Source organism: Phyllostomus hastatus, unplaced genomic scaffold (assembly GCF_019186645.2).
Source record: "Phyllostomus hastatus isolate PE091 unplaced genomic scaffold, TTU_PhHast_1.1 phas_scaffold_193, whole genome shotgun sequence".
Taxonomy (NCBI): domain Eukaryota; kingdom Metazoa; phylum Chordata; class Mammalia; order Chiroptera; family Phyllostomidae; genus Phyllostomus; species Phyllostomus hastatus.
Window position 1 is genome coordinate 9,382,835 of NW_025334015.1, and position 19,166 is coordinate 9,402,000.

The window sequence follows — 19,166 nt, forward strand, 5'->3', positions numbered from 1 at the left end:
CTGCACAACGGAGACCAATCTCATAAAGGAAAAGACTGAGATTGGAGGCTACTCAGGCAACCTCTCGAGGAATACGTAGGGAAACTCTTGTTAGCTCAATTCCCTCGAGATGTCCCAAGCCAGGAGGACTCACACACGACTTGCTGGCACAACTTGCTGGACCATGACATGTTGGAACTAAGTGGGTAGCAAATGCCCAAATGCAACAAGTTTTATTCAGGAACAAACCCACCTAACTTCCAGAATTGCATAACTTCAATGGAACTTTAAAATAAATATGTAACTGACAAATATAAATACAAATGCATCAGCAACTCCAAAGTTCTCCATCAGAACACCTTTTTTTTGTTTTCTTTCTTTTTTAGTATTTTATTTATTTATTTCTAGAGAGAAGGGAAGGGAGGGAGAAAGAGGGTGAGAAACAGCAATGTGTGGCTGCTTCTTGCATGCCCCCTACTGGGGACCTGGCCTGCAACCCAGATATGTGCCCTGACTGGAAATTGAACCAGCGACCCTTTGGTTCGCAGGCTGACACTCAGTCTACTGAGCCATACCAGTCAGGGCCCATCAGAACACCTTTTATTTAGTAAACCTAAAAACAGAATCTTCTGAAGAATACCTAACCCCCACATACATATAAACAGGATCTCAACAGCCAATTTCCAGATTAAATAAATTAGGGTATACAGGGCTTTACAAACCACATTCCCCCTAATGCTCAAAACTTTCAGCTGGGAGACTCTGAAAGCACTGAAGTCCCTCTGTGCCACCACGCATGCTGCGCCGAGCAATGCAGGCCCGCAGCTTAAAGGATGCTGTGCTAGAAGCAGAGTCTTTGGCTCCTCTCACTGGGCTGGATACAGACAACACAATCTGCCACCGCCCTCTGCAGACAGGAAGGGAAAGGCGTAGCAGCCTAGAGGTTTAGCTCTACAGACAGCCGAGCTTGCACCTAGAACCACATCCTTCTGTCCATGTGGAAACAACCAGCTCATTGGCCCAACTGAATCCCCTTCAAGGAGGGACACAAACTTGACCACCAGGACAGTGATGCTACTGGGCTGTCAAAGCACTCCAGCCAGCTGCTCCTCGGCAGGCTCCTACCCTAACTAATAGGGAGCTACAATTCTGCAGACTTTGTTACTGCTCTGAAGAACTGCCGCTCCAGACAGACAGAAGCTGGACTCAGGGTGGTGAACACACCATACAATATACAGATGGCATATTATGGAATTGTACATCTGAAACCTACATAATTTTTAACCAATGCTACCCCGATAAATTCAATGAAAAAATAAAAAATAAAAAAAAGAACCGCTGTTCCACAGTGTCTTAAGGCACGACCTCTCTGATCCCTGGGGAAAGATCACCACCTGCATATGCAACAAGAGCTTACAGGATCCTGGGTTCCTCCCTCAGACTTCACCCCAAAACAATGTTTTGTTGCCTCTTCATTTAAGTAGTTTTACAAAGCAGAAACTATCAATTGCTATCTCTATACCTTTACTGAGTAAAAAAATTTCTGCCAAAGGATTCACATTTTTTTCATGTTTTCAATTGTATACAATAAAAACGGCCTGTCCACAGAGCAGCAGCTGGAGGGAAGTGCGGTAAGCACACCACGTTGCATCAAGGTTTCAGAAGCCTGCGGTGTGGGGAGGACAGAGGGACCCAGTGTTTGCACGAAAACTTCCAGAAGCTACAACCAAACACCAGGAACAGGCAGTAACTCTTTATTCTAACACATTCCAGGACAGGAACCAAGAAAAGACTGCTTGGACGGAGGACTTTCCAAACCCAAGTAACAGAAAGAGGGTCTTAAAAGGGAAAAGGGGTAAACGTGGAGAAAAGCAAAATTTTACCTAAATGAACCCAACTCAACGAACCCCTGAGTTTCCTTTGTGACCAAAAAACTCATAAAGTAAAATTCCTTCACTACCTCCATCTCTGCATGACGCAGTGTTGCCAAAATATAGGAGGCAACTGCTCCCTCCCTAGAGCACATAAAGCAAGATACTTTGATATTCTGCGTCCCCACAGCAACCCCATCAGCAGTTTTGGAGAGCACACATCGAGGGGGTCAGCAACAGGGCAGGTCGAGGACAAGAATGAGGGGCAAAGCCTGGAGAGGATCATGTGCAGAACTCATGGCCAATCTTCTTACCCCTTCGTGCCCTTCACCAGAGACAACCGAGGACATGGCTGCCTTCCAAACCAACACAAAGCACTGTAGGAGCCTGCAGTCTACACGGAGGAATGAGAAAGAACAAGCCCCCAGGCGCACCCACGGTAGCAGGGAGGAAACACACCACCGCCACCACCGCCGCCACCAGACCCACAGAGAGCACAGGACATGAAGAACTCAGCTGACAACGGCCCACAGGAAAGCAAGCCTAGATCTAGAAAGCACGAGATGAGGAAAAACAACCAACAGCAAACACCCATGTGGGCGGGGAGCACTACACAGATGCAGTCACGCGGACGGCCAGGAAAGACACGATGCTGGACAGGACAACCCGCTGCACAGAGCCAGCGTGGCGGGACTTACTCATCGTTTTACACACAGCCATACAATAGTCCTCAGACTCAAAATTGTTCCTGTTGCCTCCGCAGCCGCCATATATAAAGCGCACGCACTTTCCCTTGGAGAGGTCGAAGTACCAACGGGGCATCACGGCCCGGCAGGGCCCCGTCATCGCCTCCTGGGAGCAGACAGCTGTGTGGAAACGGTCAGAACGTCAGCGGGACAGAGGCAGCAGCTTCAGATGCTTCACAATGCTACGGACCGCAAGGGCTGGGCCAGGTGAGGACCAGGGCTGGGTGACGCTTAACACCGGTGAAGACCGAGCCTGGACAGGACCCTAGCACCCTGGCTCACGGTCTCAAGCCAGTCATTTCTAATGACACAGTCATTTCCCAATTGAAGGCAATACAGACACTGAGAGACTGAAAATATTTTTGGTGCTGTCTTGAGTGTAGGCCGATGTACAGGTGGACAGAGGAATGCCTTACTTCACGGGTCCGTGAGCCCCGGGTTGCTGATGTGTTGTTAGGTGGAGATATTTGTGATCTGATCTGTCTACCTTGGAGGAACCAAGGCCCAAAGGGAAGGCAGGTGAACAGGTTGTACTGGTGCTAAGAACCACAGTAAGCACTACTTAAGCCTCTGGGAAGGATGAGCGCACATTTTTATGTTCTCCGAGGTGAACCATGTATTTCTAGACTCAATAAGTAATTTTCCCCTAGTTGGGCCCTAAATAATTCTTCAGATCTTAATTGGTTTCAAACACACAACCAGCAGGAGGTTGTGTGGAAATGGTTCTAGAGCTGTCACAACTTCTGTTTAATTGGCAAGATGAAAACACCGCTGGTTCCACTCCCTCACCGGGGTCATGAACTCCACCCTCCCCGGCACCACCACCTCTCTAATGGACAGACAGGGCAGCCTACAGACTGGAATACCCTCAGAGAGAGAAGAACCAAGGCAGGGATTTCTATTCCACGAGGTCAGGGCTTTCTCAGTATTGAGGAGGGGCACCCCTTCAGTAGAGAACATCTCAAGCTGGATGTGGAAGAACTCTGCCCAAGGGCAGGCCACGTTGTTTCTCTCATTCTCCACTTATGTTCTTCCAATGCAGAGAACAGTGTTCTGATTCAATTCGGCACCTCCCCTGGGATGTGCCACTTGGCAGGCTCTGCCACAGCCCAGCCACTGCTGCTAAGCTGGCACCCCCTGCCCGCTGAAGAGCCGACTTGCCCTTCGGCTCACAGGAGCACACCACCTCTCCTTCTGTGACTTACCTGTAAGGGATGCAGTACAAAAATCTAAGCAAATCATCACCATACCGATTTTACCGCCACTGCTCTGTATCAAGTTACCTTTCACATCATGGGTCACTTCCTTTTCTGAAATGGTCCCCTCGTTGCTGGGTTCCGTTGGGTTCTCTTCGTTGTAGTCATCGCCTTTAAAGTTGTCGTAGTAGTAATCACGATCTTCCACCACTTCCTCCTCTTCCTCCTCATCCTCTCCATCTTCATCCACGGCGGCCTCTGTGAAGTCTTCCAAATCCGCTTCAGTAGGAAATTCACTAAAGGTCACAGCACAAGAGGAAGGTTAACACCAGTTCCTGTGACAAAACACAACAATTCCCTTCCCCATTCTGAAACACACGAAAACAGAGACAGGAAGCAAGCTCAGCTTGCAATTAACTGTGCCACTAAAGCCCTCCGCCCAGTCTCATCAGCAAAAGGGGAGAGTCAGTGGACAGAGACCACGTTAACCTGTAGAAAATACTGCAGCCTGGAATATCAAGAGGCTGACAGACACAGGCACTCCCGTGCCCAGCTCCGGCTGGAGTGAAATGCACGCTGGCTCAGCTCCAGCCTGAGCCAGGCAAGGCCCACTCCACCAGCAGCCCGCAGCCCCAGGTAGAGCAAGTTCACAGGTTCAGGGCAAGAGCTCACCTCTTATAAATCTCATAATCTTCCTCTTCCTCGTCCTCTCCTTCCTCCTCCTCCTCCACCTCCTCGTCCTCTTTGGTCACAGCAGACTGCACAGCCTGCACGGCCTTTATCTGAGGGCAGCACACGTACTCAGTGCCGTGGAACTGGTCCACGCCACAGGGCAGCAGCATGCCGTAGCTGTACAAAGTCATGCCCTGGGTCAGACAGGCCTACAAGAAACCCACAGACCAGCATCAGACACACCCTGTTCCCAGGCGCAGCCGAGAGAAACCCCAATCAAATCACTACTTCATGCTTTCTCACATGGACACAGCTTTTCTGTCAAAAAGTTGTGATGTTATGATTTTAAGATTTACAGGTTTTGCTTCTCTGGGCCCCAAACAATGACCATCCAAAGCTGGGGAAAATTAAGGAAAGGGAGACTCTTACAGCAACGATCAACACCAGCTAGAGTGGCCGCCGCTCATTCACACTCCTCACTGGCGAGGGAGGCACTGCCTCCAAGTGTGACTGAAGAACAGACTGGAGACCCAGCTCAGCTCGAGAAGTGTTAAGGAAGGCTATTATTTCTCCGCACCTTCTAGAAGGATGAAGTGACGTCCCATCCTGTCAGTGTCTGTGAGCAGGCACTGAATTTCCATAACCGGCAACTCCCACCCCAAGAACGCAGGGCGTGGAACGGCCCTCCGGGGGGCCCTGCGGAGAGCAGCCTTGCCGCACGGTCCTTTCTAATGTCCCTAACTTTAGGGCCTGGATTGTCAACACGGAACTTCCCCACAAAAACTTCGATTCTCTCCCCAAGTACGGTTAATTTTCGAAGTACCTGATAACTTTGAAGGGGAAAAAGAGAAATCAATTTGAAATCATGGTGAGGTTTGGAGGGAAGTGCTACTTTCCCTCCTGGCAGAAAGCAACGCTGACTTTTCCACCCCTTCGTTTACCTCTTTGACGACCGTGTGCCAGTGCTGGTGGTTCTCGCAAACCTCCATCCGCTCTTTGTGGAAAAACTGGCACTTCTCCGGAACTAGCAGAACGTCACTTACAAACTCACCCACTGGAAAAGAGGAGCTTTGTCAAAAGCCAATCTGATCCTGACTCGGGGTGAAAACACTCCTCACTGCAGATTATTACAGTCACAAAGTCAGGTGCAGGCAGCTGCTGAATCTCTCTTTCTTCAAAGGCCAAGTGAACGCTACTGCTCCAAACAAACAGCCCCAAGGGTTCAACACTCCTTTATGGCCATCAGGCCCAGGACTATCCTCACTTATCCCAGACTCCGCTCCCAGTGCTGACGCAGAGCCACACAACACATGACAAGAGAATAGGAACAGACCCCCTTTCACAACCTCGAACACACACATACACACAGGTTCTCCCCCAGCCCGATCTCACACAAACAGCATTCCTAGCCCTCGACTCCCGTATTTCTGGCCATACGGGTTCTAATAACGAAATACCAGGACACAAAGACTGGGTGTTCTCCTAAAGTGCAGATGAATCTTAATTACATGAGCCCTCTGTGTGCCTAAAGACACCTAGCTCAAGACTAACCACCGTTGTAATAACTGATTCATTGGTAACTGAGTAATCAATGCAGAGCTACTTACAAAGGGAACAGGTAAGTCTTGGTAATGGAAAGCTCTGGTAGACATTACTTTAACCAGGTGACCAGTTTAAATCACCAATCATGGACAAGCTGACATATGTGATACCCTAAGAAGAACATATTACCCACAGTCTTTCTACCAAAACATGTCATTTCTATCCAACCATGATAAAACAGTAAGACAAATTCAGACGGAGGCACATTCTCCTAAACAAATGGCCCTGAAGGCTCTAGGGAGGTCGAACTTGTACACAAACTTCACATCAACCAGACGCCACATCCCCTTGCCCCCCAAAAAAGATTTAGATAAGGAACTGTTCTAGATCAAATATAACATGTGATCCATTTCAAAAAGCAGCTATAAAGGACAACCTTTGGAAGTTAAGAAAATTGTTCAGTGTGATTGCTGTGTCATGGTTACAGGAGAATTTCCTCGCTCTGAGAAGAGACAGGCTAATGTACTGGAAGGTGAGCTATCACAATGTCTCGACTTATTTTCAAATAGTTTAACAACAACAAAAAGTATATAAGACACACAAAATGAGACAGACAAATAAGGCAAAACTGAAGGACCTACATAAAGGGTATATTGGTAATCAACTATTACATTTTTTTTCTATAGGTCTAAAATTTTTTAAAAATAAAAAGCTGAGCACAATATCCTCTAGGTCCATCAATGCTGTTGCGAATAGTAAAAGATTTCATTTTTTAAAAATTAGTTGAAGAATATTCCCTTGTATATATGTACCGCAACTGTTTGTTATTGATTTTTTAGAGAGGAGAAGGGAGGAAGAGAGAGAAAGAGAAACATTGATGTGTGAGAGAAACACCCATTGGTTGCCTCTTGTAACCTCCCCGACCAGGGAGTACAGGGTCTGACCAGGAACTGAACTTGCAGCCCAGGCATGTGCCCTGACAAGGAACTGAACCAGTGACCTTTCACTTTGTGGAGCAATGCCCAACCAACTGAGTCACACCGGTCAGGGCTGTCCTACAACCTGGCTATTGCAAATAATGCTGCAATGAACATAAGGGTGTATATATTCTTCCCAATTAGTTTTGGGTTTCTTCGGATATGTACCCAGAAGTGAAATCGCTGGGTCATAAGGCAGTTCCAATTTAATTTTTTTGAGAAAACTCCATACTATTTCCACAGTGGCTGCATCAGTCTTCATTCCCATCAACAGTGCACTAGGGTTTCCTTTTCTCCACATCCTCCCTAACAGTTGTTGATGTATAGAATTGTGCACCTGAAACCTGTATAATTTTGTTAATCAGTGTCACCTCAATAAATTTAGTAAGGAAAAAATTAAAAATTGTTATATGCCACCAATCTCTAGCTATTTAATGAATGACTTAATCTGTCTGACCTCTAAAAACAAGAAGAGAATTACTACCATTGAATTTAAAAATAAAACATAAAAATGGAAAAACAAAGAATACTCTTTGATTCTATAATTGCAATTCTAAGAATATATTCTAAGGAAATATTTAGCAAGTGAACAAAAATATTCATTATAGTGTTGTTAATATAAAAAAAAGAACCAACCTAAATGTCCACTAACAGAGAATTCGTTCCATAATGGTATCTGTGTGCAGTGGAACACCACGGGGATGTCACAGGAAATACGGTCCGTGTGTATGTTTCACATGGTCACTTGCAAACAGACACCCGCAGCAGACCGGTGAGCTGCTCTGAGACACCAGGGTGCAGGTGCTGAAGACTGCACCGCAGAGCTGGACTATGCAAACTTCCTTCGGTAGTCTGCCCACTGTAGTAACACCACCTGTCCACCTCTCCTCCAAAACAACCCAACACAGACACTGTTTTAAGCCTGGAAAGCTCCCTTCCTTTAGTACAGCAGCCAGTCTGTACACGGTCTTCAGAGATGACTAACTCCTTCCCCACAAACAGCAGTAGTTTTGTGTCTTCACACATCACCAGCACTGCCCTACTAATCGGATCACTCTATGTATTTAGATAAATTTTTACAGATAAGCAGAAGGCAATTAGTACTAATAGGAGACAGAAGGTTCAGGTTGAGAAGACTGAACTGTAACGTCTCACCAAAAGTACCCAATATGAGTTACAAGAGTCGCATGCTCTCAGAAGAGAGCAGGGTTAAACAACAGGCACAGAGATGTCTACGTGCGACATTAGATTTGACGCAAATGTTGCTAGCAACCCAAATTCATCCTCAAATTGCTTTCAAGCATCCTAATCAAGACATATCCTTGATTAAAAACAACAGAAAACAGTGTGTAAGTACACAGACAAAGCTACTGGAACATCCAAACTAATTAATAGAGGCACCCCACTCATACAGACTCAACCCAGCTTCTCCCAGTTCTCATCTCCCTGCCCTACTGGACTGCCTATGCTTTGGGTTTGCTAGGCAGCCATACTGAAAATGGGTTTCAAGGCTGAAGCCAGCCACACTCCCGTCTCTCTCTTTATGGCAACACATGGTATTCACTTTAATATGCATAGAAGGGCTCACTGTGGTTACTCCTGGTGAATAAAATATGCAAGACTCTCACTTTTGACTGTATTATTTTCTAGTACAGTTTGTATGTTAAAAGAACTGAGTACGGTTGGATAATTTCAGAAAATGTAATGTAAACCATTAAACTATGGGTGAATTATATAGTATATGAATCATATACTAAGAACACAGCTATTCTTAAAAATCAGAGAGTCTTATTTACAGGGGATAGAGAAAAATTTAAAAAATATACTGAAGATAGCCCTGACCAGTGTGGCTCAGTTGGTTGTGCATCGTCCCATAAAACAAAAGGTTGCTGGTTTGATTCCCAGTCAGAGCACATGCCTGAGTTGTGGGTTCAATCCCCAGTCAGGGCATATGCTAGAGGCAACTGATCAATGTCTCTTTTCCTCCCTTCCCCTCTTCTAAAAAATAAAATATATATACCGAAGATAACAGAATTCTAAGTATCGATATGAGCTCGTTGTTTTTAATACATGCACACAGACATAGAAAAATAGATCCGTGTATGCATATAATGTACACACACATAATATTTCTTAGTTCTGTCTCCTTAGTGGACCTAGACGCAATGACACTGTAATAGCAGTAAGCATACCTAATGCCCAGATCTCGGTTTCTAAATATTCTTTCTTCCCTACTAAATGAAGGCCTTCTTGAAGAAATGTCTGAGGCGCAGGGGTTGGGTAGAAAACTATAGAATAAACCTAGTGCATCTTTTTACACCAGAAAGGAAGGAAGCTTTCAAAGAATGACAGGGACATGGTAAAAAGACGCAGGAGCCAGCAAGAAGGGGCTCTCACTGGCAAAATCGGGACAATGAGTCCATCGTGCAATAAATGAATGCAGACATCACCTTAGCCAGGTGATAAAAAGTAAGACCACTAATGAAACAGACATCATGAAACTCCTAATATGATGCAGCAAGAACATTTCTGTAATAAAACCTCCAAAAATACGTAATTCAAAAGGAGTAGGACAAACCCAAACTGCAAGGCATTCTACGAGGTAACTGGCCCATACTCTGTAACAGTGATTTTCAACCAGTGTGCCACAAGAAGTTTTACAACATACAATACCTGGCTATTCAGACAGGGGCTGACATCTTTTCCTTTAGATTGTCAAATTAAAAAATGGCAACAAATAACTTGATAAACAGAAGCCTCATATCCAGAGATTTCTTGAAGCCAAGTGGAATGGAAGAACATCCTTAAACCACATAAACAAAAAAAGTGTTTCCAAGCCCCACTCTACTGCACGGTGCTCCATCTTCAAGTAAATGACGTTAAGCACAGGCAGTGTCCCTCTTTCCCCCTACTGAGCACTTCGAAAACAAAGTCATTGCTATGCTGACTCTTCTTCCTGTTATTGTGCTGCACGTAAAAATGAGAAAAGCAATGTATTCCATTCTAGGATAGGAATACAGAAGGGAGGAAGGGGAAAAGGTTAAATTTATGGCTAAGTTTATATATATCTACAGAACTACTCACAGTATCTAACGTTAATGCTGTGTCTGTGGGTCACTTCGTTCAGTACCACTCACTGTCTGACTGTAAAACTGCAGGCTCGCCCTGGCAGGCAAAGCTGGAGCGCCCTGCAGGCAGCACTCCCCTTCAGGGCCAGAGGAAGGGCTCCTCCTTAAAAGACAGAGGATGCCCATGAGGGGAGAGGGAGCGTGACCATGTAAGTCAACTGTTGACACAGAAAGCAGTAACTATTCAAAAAAGAAAAGTCCCACAGTAAATCCTTGTAGCCCCCAGGTTCTCAACAGATGTAGATGAGCAGAGAGAAAATGAGCGACCCCACTTCCTGAGAAACAGCCAAGAAGGTCTGCAGAACACTCACCAAGACACTTGAAAGGAATCACAATGTGGTTCTTGCACTGCTTTTTGTCTCTGCGGCACCAATTGTCCACACCAACTGGCTGGTTGGCTTCCATCACATTGGTGATCTGTAGCTCTGGATACATCTGCACGGGAGAGGAACACACTCACCATCAACTGACTTGGTCCGCAGAAAGTGGACACTCTCTCGCAAGTAAGGATGAGTGTCTGTTTACTCAGCGTCACTGTTACCCCATCTACAAATGCACAGCTCCACTCTGCTGCCCCACTTCCAGATAAACTCTCCAAGTAAAAAGATACTGCTAACAATTAGTTTTCTTCTGACAGACAGATTTCTGACTATTAATGCATTCTCTTTAAAAAAAAAAAAGGGAATCTTTATTTAAGGACATACAAAAGCAGCAAGCTGTTAGCCCCAAAATCTATTAGGTATTGAAACCACCTGTAGGGTATGAGTAAGGGGCTGAGCTCGTGAACTGAAACATTTAAGAGGCAAGTCTGTGGAAATGCCTGTTAATGTAATACAGAACAATGCTTGACCCCAGCCCTATGTGCCAATCTTGCTAAGCAAGAACGTCAAACACCTTATATCCTTTTCTTGTCAAGTTTTGACCCAAAACCAAGTTGAATCAGGCCTGAGATGCTCATTTACAGCAAGTGGAAAACACAAGCACACACATGGCTTGTTTTGCTTTGCCTCTTCCCGTAACAAGTAGAAGCCAAGAGGACCGGGCTGGACTGCTGGGGCGCCTGCCAAGCTTCTGCAGAATTCCTCCTGAAAGCACAGGAGCACAGCACACAAAGGCAGAAGCCTCCAGAAGTCTTGATCATATCATACGCTTAGAAACAACAGGCCTGGTGCGCCAGTCATCACCAACTTGGTCTTAGGTCAAAAGAGAAGAATGACCGAGTATCCATTTCTAAGGCAAATAGGTTCAAATTTAACCCAGAAAAAAAAGTACTTTTAACTTTTGGCAGCACTCTTACCTCCTGACAGTACTGAAGAACTTCTTCTTTTGTTCCAAAGCAGCTCTTAGTGCCTGTGGGGTCAGGTTCCCATTTCCCAGTCTGAATGTTCACATGCATATTGAGCTTTCCACAAAACATTGCGATCTGGGGCTCGGCGACCGCAAACCCTGTTCCAGCATTGGCTGCAAGAGCCTACCAAAGGCGGGGCAGGGGGAAAAAACACAGGTTTACTCCAAACAGTCTGCACAAAGCCACAGTCATTCAGTTGTTTGTGACAGTAGAATCGATCTTACTTTTTAAATGTAACTCCTTTTTTCCTTTTCTTTTTGATTTTATTTATTTATTTATTTATTTATTTATTTATTTATTTTTAGAGAAAGGGAAGGAGAAAAACATTAATGGTGGTTGCCTCTCAGGCATCCCCACCTGGGAACCCTGTCGGCAACCCAGACGTGCTCTGACTGGGAATCAAACCAGAGACCCTTTGGTTCGCAGGCTGGCGCTCAATCCACTGAGCCACACCAGCCAGGGCTCAATTTTTTTAAAAAAAATATTCATTGTTTACTATTTTTATGTCATAAACAAATCCTTTTCCCAGGAGCCAAGCCAGAATAAAAAATGAACCCTGGGTATACAAGATCAAAGTGAAAAGTCAATGAGTAATCTACCCCCAAACCCCATCTGGATACTTTTGACTTGGGAACCTATAACCTAACTGCAGTCTCCTCTAATACAAGCAAGTCTACTTTCCATTCCTTAACACATTGTTTGCGGGTAGTGTTTATCACGAGCTCTACCACCAGTCAACGTAAAACATATAAATACGTTTCCCACATACAATGTGTTAATATATCAAACCACAAAAGTATAAAATGACTGAAACCCCAGTAATTTTACTCTATTTCACTCACACAAAATTTTATTGAGCGGTTACTATGTGTGAATAAACAAACTGAATGCTTAGGATACGGGGGTGAGCAGAGTCACGGCCCCCACTCTCACGGGGCTTGCGGTCTAATGCAGCAGCCCACACACCAAAGAGTGTGATCACGTGCCCAGGAAGGAAAGGACTGCACGGCAGGGAAGAAGCACATGGAGAGGGAATCTGCCTTAGGCTTGGATAATAGGGTGATCGGGCAGGCTTCCTGAAGAGAATGGCACTTGAGCAGAGCAGAGCTTTCAGCAGCACCCCAAGTGCAGGGAAGGTGGAGAAGGGAGGAGAGGCCTGCAGGGCCAAGACCGGACAGTCTGTAGACTAAGAAAGAATTCTAGTCTCTATCACTGGATGTAAGGAGAGGCTCTAAGCACAAAGTTACTATGTCAACATGCAGTTCTGATGCTTTCGCTAGCTGCAAGGTGCAGAAGAGATTGAAAGGAACCACAAGTGCATGCAGGGAAATGGATCAGGAGGCTGGAGCTGCGCAGCCCCAAAGGGAGATAGGATAGCTTGGGCAAGGGAGGATAGTGGAGAGAAAGAGATTCAAGAGATCACAGAGCAAAACAAGCCAGACTTGGGGACAGATTAGCCGGGGGAAAGGAAGATGACGTCAAGACTGGTTAGTGTTACTCAATAAGTGATTCAGCCATTGAAACAGAACTCTACAAGGAATTTCATGAACAATTTTATCTCGTGTTTGGTAAAAAATAATCAACTATTGCATAAAGTCTTTCTTAGGTTAGTATTCTCTTCCTCACGAAAGACGGTAGCCATTAACAACTCACAAGTTTCAGGTAAGAAATAACACCTAGGCATGGTGACAGTAAGGCCCCTGCAAAGCCTCTTGCACTAGGAAAACACACAGGCGCCCCAACATCTGGAAATATGCCAAAACTGATGGTTGCATCTCTTGGGGGGCGGTGAGGAATAGGATTAGATTGCATGGTTTATTATATTGTTCTTTTTAAAAAGAACAATTAGCCCTGGCTGGTGTGGCTCAGTTGGTCGCGTATCGTCCCGCAAAGTGAGAGGCTGCAGGTTGGATTCCTGGTCAGGGCACATGCCAGGGTTGCAGATTCAGTCCTTGTTAGTGCAACTGATCAATCGATGTCTCTCTCTCATGTCAGTATTTCTCTCCCCTTCTCCCTACCTTCCCCTCTCTCTAAAAAGAAATAAAGAAAATCTTAAAAAAATAAAAAGAGCAATTAACATAAATTGGTTTTCCTTTAACAGAAAGGGTAGATCTGACTTAAAGTCTATGGAAAATGTGTACTTTCTAAGCAATCCCTATTTATCTATGCTGATGGACGCCACAGACAGGAATGTCCCTTCCAATCGGGAGCCTGTACTCAAGTGTGAAATACACTATCATCTTTCTCCATAACAAATTTACCACCCGACATGTTCTGCTTTGAAGCTTATGAAAATTAGCCTGCTTTCTACTAGCGCAGGAGAAGGAAGCACAAACTCCTGTTGGAGAGCTGGGAGGAAGCAAATTTGGAAGTAAAATGTTGCCTAGATCAATCCAGGTTGGAAAAACACCTATTAAACCCAATGAGGAGAACAATTAGCAGCTTTATTAACTAGAGTCGACTGTAACCCTATCGAGTGATGACCTATGAAAGTGGGAGGCAGGTCCTATGAGGCAGATCCTATGCCTTCAGTGTCACTGCATGTGGAGCCAAAGACTGGTGTCAAGTCCTGTCTCCCCCAAAGAAAGAAACCAGCATTGAAAGGTATCTGTGGAAAGGAACACTAATCATGTTTAATCAAAAGAAATCACTAAATGGTATAAGGGTATACAAGACAAATACATTAATTCTCACAATGAGTTCAAGATATGAACCTAAACACCTCTTGTGGTGGCCAGTCTTCTTCCGGGAGCCAGTCTAGGGATCACAGACAGAAACCTGGGTTATGGCATGGGGGAAAGGGGCCTCTATAAACGGGCACACACACAGACAAGGGCAAGAAAGCCTCCAGGACACTTTCATGTATTGAAACCAGTGCTCCCCTCAAATTCATTTTTTTTTCTATTTCAAAAGCCCAGACAAAAATAAATGGAAAACAACAACAGCAGCAGCAAATATGATAAATGTGCAATCAAGAAAGCCAAATTAACATGTCAAAAAGAGTTTCCTAAACCTGCTATATATGAACTACCACAGCTGTATCTGAAAGATGTTGAACAGTGTTTCTTACATTTTCTGTGGCCTTGTGCATTTTTAACATTAAAGGCAGCTATTAAACACATAGGATTTCCGGTGTGGGGTGGAGATTTCCTCTTATATTCCAAAAATGAATATAGGTAAGACACAGGGTCAGTTAGTTTTGGGAGGTCACCCAAGCCACGGCTGTGGAGTGGTCAAAACTGCACAGCCGCCGTTTATCAGCACCAAAGACCATGCTGCACGTGTTTCTCTTATGGGTGTTGGCTGAAGACCACAGGAGCTCCAACTGCATAAGCGTCCAGTTTGTGGGTCAACCACTGAGATCAGTGCAGCAGTGGCAAGTGCATTTGATCTTTGTGCGGAGACGGTCAGCATCACCTTCCCTGAAGAGGGTCTGAAACACCAGAGGTTAAAGCGACAGGAAGAGGCAGCTGAGCTGCAACACCTCCTCGCATCAGTTACCAAGAAAAAGGAGAGTAACTGGAATCATTCCAGACAGCTAATACGCTGCAGTGATTCACTTCTGAGTTCAGAAAGATTAATCCTTGCGGTCATAAGAGACTCTCAGGAAGGTATCATCTGAAATATAAAAAGCCTCTGCGGACCATGTCTGTGAATCAACCAATCTAACATGCCCCAACCTATCTAGAGTACAATAGGATCTTTTTTTGTTATGTTTGTACTCCTTTACTCTGAAAACGCTCTTATATAATGGGCTCTCCGTTTTCTTAAGCACACTGTGCCTTGATCCATTACATCAACGTATAAATCAATCTGTTTCCTAATCTAACATGTTACAAATGGGACTTCACTGCCAAGTCAGCACTTCTGACATCCTGTGAACCTGGAATCCACTCTGAGAGAAAATTAATGCCCCACGCTCTGGCACTTAAGCCCGTCCCTGTGATCTATGCTCGTTGCAGCACTCTGAAGGCTTTGAAAACAAATTGCATCAATTGCTTTCCTAGCCCAGTGCTTCCATTTTACTTAATAATTCATTCTTGATAAGAAATTCCATTTTATTAATTTGGCCCAGGGAAAAGAGTTTAGCAATCTAAGGACAGAAATTCAACTTGGTAAAAACTGCTTCCAGTAACTTGGTTGAAAACATGGAATGGCTTAAAAGCAATAAATAAACCTAAGTCTGAGCCCAACTTATCCCCAGCCCTGCAAACACTACCTCTAGAGATGCAGCCCCCAGGCCCACTGAGGCCCTCCCTCCAGTCCGAGGGGCCCAGGACCAATGCAGCTTCCCAATCCAAGCAAACAGGTAAGCCCCTTACTCCCTCCCTCCTTGGAGCTATTACCCTAGAACCTAATCTGGCTCCGGGGTTTGTGAAAATGCCTGCTATGGAGCAGGGGGGCTTCTAAAGAAGGAGGTTCAATCTCATAACTGAGTGAATCACGTATCCCTGGATAGGAAGGTGTTGCGCGACAGCCTCACAGGTGTCCAAGCTTCCCTGGGAAGTCAAGTTAACAAAGTTCTAGTTCTTTTTAAAAAAGCTTTATTTATTCAATTTTAGAGAGAGAGGAAGGGAGGGGATAAAGAGAGGGAGACGAAACACCGATGTGTGAGACAGACATCAACTGCTTGGCCCTAGCATGCCCCCGACCAGGGGGGACCTGGCCCATGACCCAGACATGTGCCCTGACTGGAAACTGAACCTGGGACCTTTTGGTTTGCCAGCCGGTGCCCAGTTCACTGAGCGACACCAGCCAGGGCAACACCTTTCTGGTTCTAATGAAGACTGAACAGTAAGAGCTGTGGTAAGCACCTTTGGGACATCTATTTACTACCTGCGTGCTGGTAATAACTGAGACACAGCACTGGTACTCAAAGACCTTTTAAAATTAAAGTCAGTAAAACGACAACCTATTTATTAATGGACGCAAAAGGCCTCCTTATGAACCCATTTCCCGTTTGTTCAGAGTGGTAAATGCTACTTCATAATTTGTAAACTAAAATGACTTAACTCTGTGTCCACAAACCTGCGCTTAAGATTTACTTAATTGAACAAAGCTTTAAAAATCCATGGTTTCAAAGTAAGCTCCCCAAGACATTTACTAACGACAGAAGGGAAGACAAGTCACTTCCCAGCGGAGTCCCGAGGTTCACCTCACCTCACCCTACCACGAGGACGTTGGGGAATACCACCGGAGGCAAGACTGAGAGCGAGACTGGGGGGGGCCTGTTACAGACTATGGAAAGGCTAAGGAGAGATGACAAGCACGTGCAAAGTGGGGCCTGGGCAGGACGCTGGGACTGGGAAGAGGACGTTAACGGGGAACTGGAGCAACTGTTGGAATAAGGTCTGTTAAGTCCGTTAACAGCGCTGGACCAATGTTCACCTCCCAGTCTGGATAACAGTGTTGTGGTTTCATCAGATGTTAATATGAAGGGAGGTGGGCTAAGGAGATAGGAGAACTCTCTGTAGTATTTTTGTAACTTTTTTTAAACTCTAAAGTTAGTTCAAAATAAACAGGTTTGGGTTTTTTTATCCTATCCATTACCTGCCTAAGTGTCCATCATGATCACATGGTTTCAATCTGTCGATGAGAGACAGGCAGGCAACAAGTCTCTCAGCCCGAGCAGGCCCAATCCCTGAAAAAGCCACTGTTTATGCTGAGCACAGGAGCACACACTCTAATGTAAAATCCCATGTGTTTGTTAAACATTATGTTTGATTTTTCTCCAATGGGTGAACTATTACAATTCTGCCCAGGGCCTAAGATATAAGAAAGTCTATTTTTGTTACTGTCCAAGGGAGTTTGGGGCCCTTAGAGTATTTTCACAGTACAAAGGTGAAGCTTTCAACCGAAAAGAAAAAAAAAAAATTCAAGCCTCAAACATTTCAACCCACTATTTAATAAAATAGCAGGATTCTTATCAAGTATTTTCCTGTTCTAACAGCAAACTAAGGAAAATCTGTTCTTAAAAATGACCATGTGCACCCTGGCTGGTGTGGCTTAGTGGACTGAGAGCTGGCCTGTGACCCAAAGGGTCACTGGCTGAACTTCCAGTCAGGGTACGTGCCTGGGTTGCATGCCAGGTCCCCAGTAGAGGGTGCATGAGAAGCAACTGCACGTTGATATTTCTCTCCCTCTCTTTCTCCCATCCCCTCTAAAATAAATAAGTAAAATCTTTTTTAAAAAAATGACCATTTACATTAAACCAGCTGAAATTCATTGGCATATTTTTACATCTGAACTTAACTTTTTTTAAAAGATTTTATTTATTTTTAGTGAGAGGGGATGGGAAGGAGAGGAGAGAAACATCAATGTGTGGTTGCTTCTTGTGTGTCCCCTACTAGGGACCTGGCCAGCAACCCAGGCATGCGCCCTGACTGGGAATCAAACCAGGGATCCTTTGGTTCACAGGCCAGTGCTCAATTCATGGAGCTACACCAGCCAGGGCTAAGCTTACTTCTAATTAGAAGTCGGTGAATTAGGGTTAGGGGAGAAAAACTCCAAATGTAAAAGGCCATTATCCTTCCTCTGACATGTACCAGCCATTAGGTGTTATTTTCATAGGCTGTAATTTACACAAATAATCTCTGCTTTTATTAGAGCTCTAAATATTGAAGTATCAATGAGGTATCATTTCCAAGGCTGGAAATGGCTTAGACTGTCCTCTAGGGCTTTCTACAGGGCCATGGTCACCTGTCCATCGGGGTTATACTGGGAAGGGTCCAAGCACCAAGATTTAGAGTTCCTGTATGTGTCTCTGAGATGAAAGCAGGGGGTCTTTTATCAGTTACTGAAAAATACACTAAATACTTTTATATTTTTTTAAAAGATGCCCTGGCTGGCATAGCTCAGTGGATTGAGCATGGGCTGCGAACCAAAGCATTGCAGGTTCGATTCCCAGTCAGGGCACATGCCTGGGTTGCAGGCCACAGCCCCCAGCAACCGCACATTGATGTTTCTCTCTCTCTCTCTTTCTCCCTCCCTCCTTCCCCTCTCTAAAAATAAATAAATAAACTCTTTAAAAAAAGATGCAGAATAGTGTTTACAGATCTAAAATTCTCGAGTTTTTTACCGGCTCCTTTTTCTTTCCAATTTCCCATAATAAAAAGGAATTCTAGGAAACTGATGTCCACAGGATTGCAGACACTGGGATGTGCCCTGTCCAGCCATGAACCTTCTGCTCACCCTACTCCTGACCTCAGAAGTGCTCCATGTGGTTGGTGGTGAAGAGCACGGGATTAAGAAGCAGGCAAACCACGACTGCACCCCAGCCCCATCAATGACTAGCTGCACCACCATTGGTAGGTCACCTAACCAATCCGGACCCCCCCCTTTCCTCATCTATAAAACAGAACACAATATGTAACCACACACCATAGTCCACAGTGTTGCTTTGAGGTTTAAATGAGTTAACACATGCAAAGTGCTTGAAAGAGTGCTTGTTACAAAGAAGGTCTTCTGTTGGTGGCTATTAGTAAATATCAGGCTTTAAATTTCTTTATCTGTAGAGCAGGGCTACCAACACACATATTCCTCTCAGGCTTGTTGTGGGATTAAATTAAGATAATGCACCAGGTGCAATGCTGACCTCAGAGCAAGCACTTAGCGTCATTATCATAGGGCTGGTCCCTAAAGATTTAATTCTCCCCAGCTGCAATTACACAGAACTGGAGCTTAAGTCATGCACAGACAGGGAAGAAC

The 19,166-nt window shown here is 44.9% G+C and overlaps 1 protein-coding gene across 4 annotated transcripts in view; it reads right to left on the minus strand.

Moving 5' to 3' along the window:
- The window catches only part of APLP2 (amyloid beta precursor like protein 2), a 67,334-nt gene that overhangs the window by 17,156 nt on the left and 31,012 nt on the right, over window positions 1–19,166 (minus strand). For 2 of the 4 annotated variants that reach the window (XM_045860153.1, XM_045860152.1), the window contains exons 2-7: window positions 11,409–11,582; window positions 10,423–10,546; window positions 5,406–5,518; window positions 4,465–4,673; window positions 3,880–4,088; window positions 2,549–2,716 (exon numbers count right to left, since the gene is read on the minus strand). In XM_045860153.1, coding sequence (XP_045716109.1) covers window positions 2,549–2,716; window positions 3,880–4,088; window positions 4,465–4,673; window positions 5,406–5,518; window positions 10,423–10,546; window positions 11,409–11,582 — 997 coding nt within the window. The remainder of the gene's footprint in view (window positions 1–2,548; window positions 2,717–3,879; window positions 4,089–4,464; window positions 4,674–5,405; window positions 5,519–10,422; window positions 10,547–11,408; window positions 11,583–19,166) is intronic. The other 2 variants (XM_045860155.1, XM_045860154.1) reach the window with 1 other exon arrangement.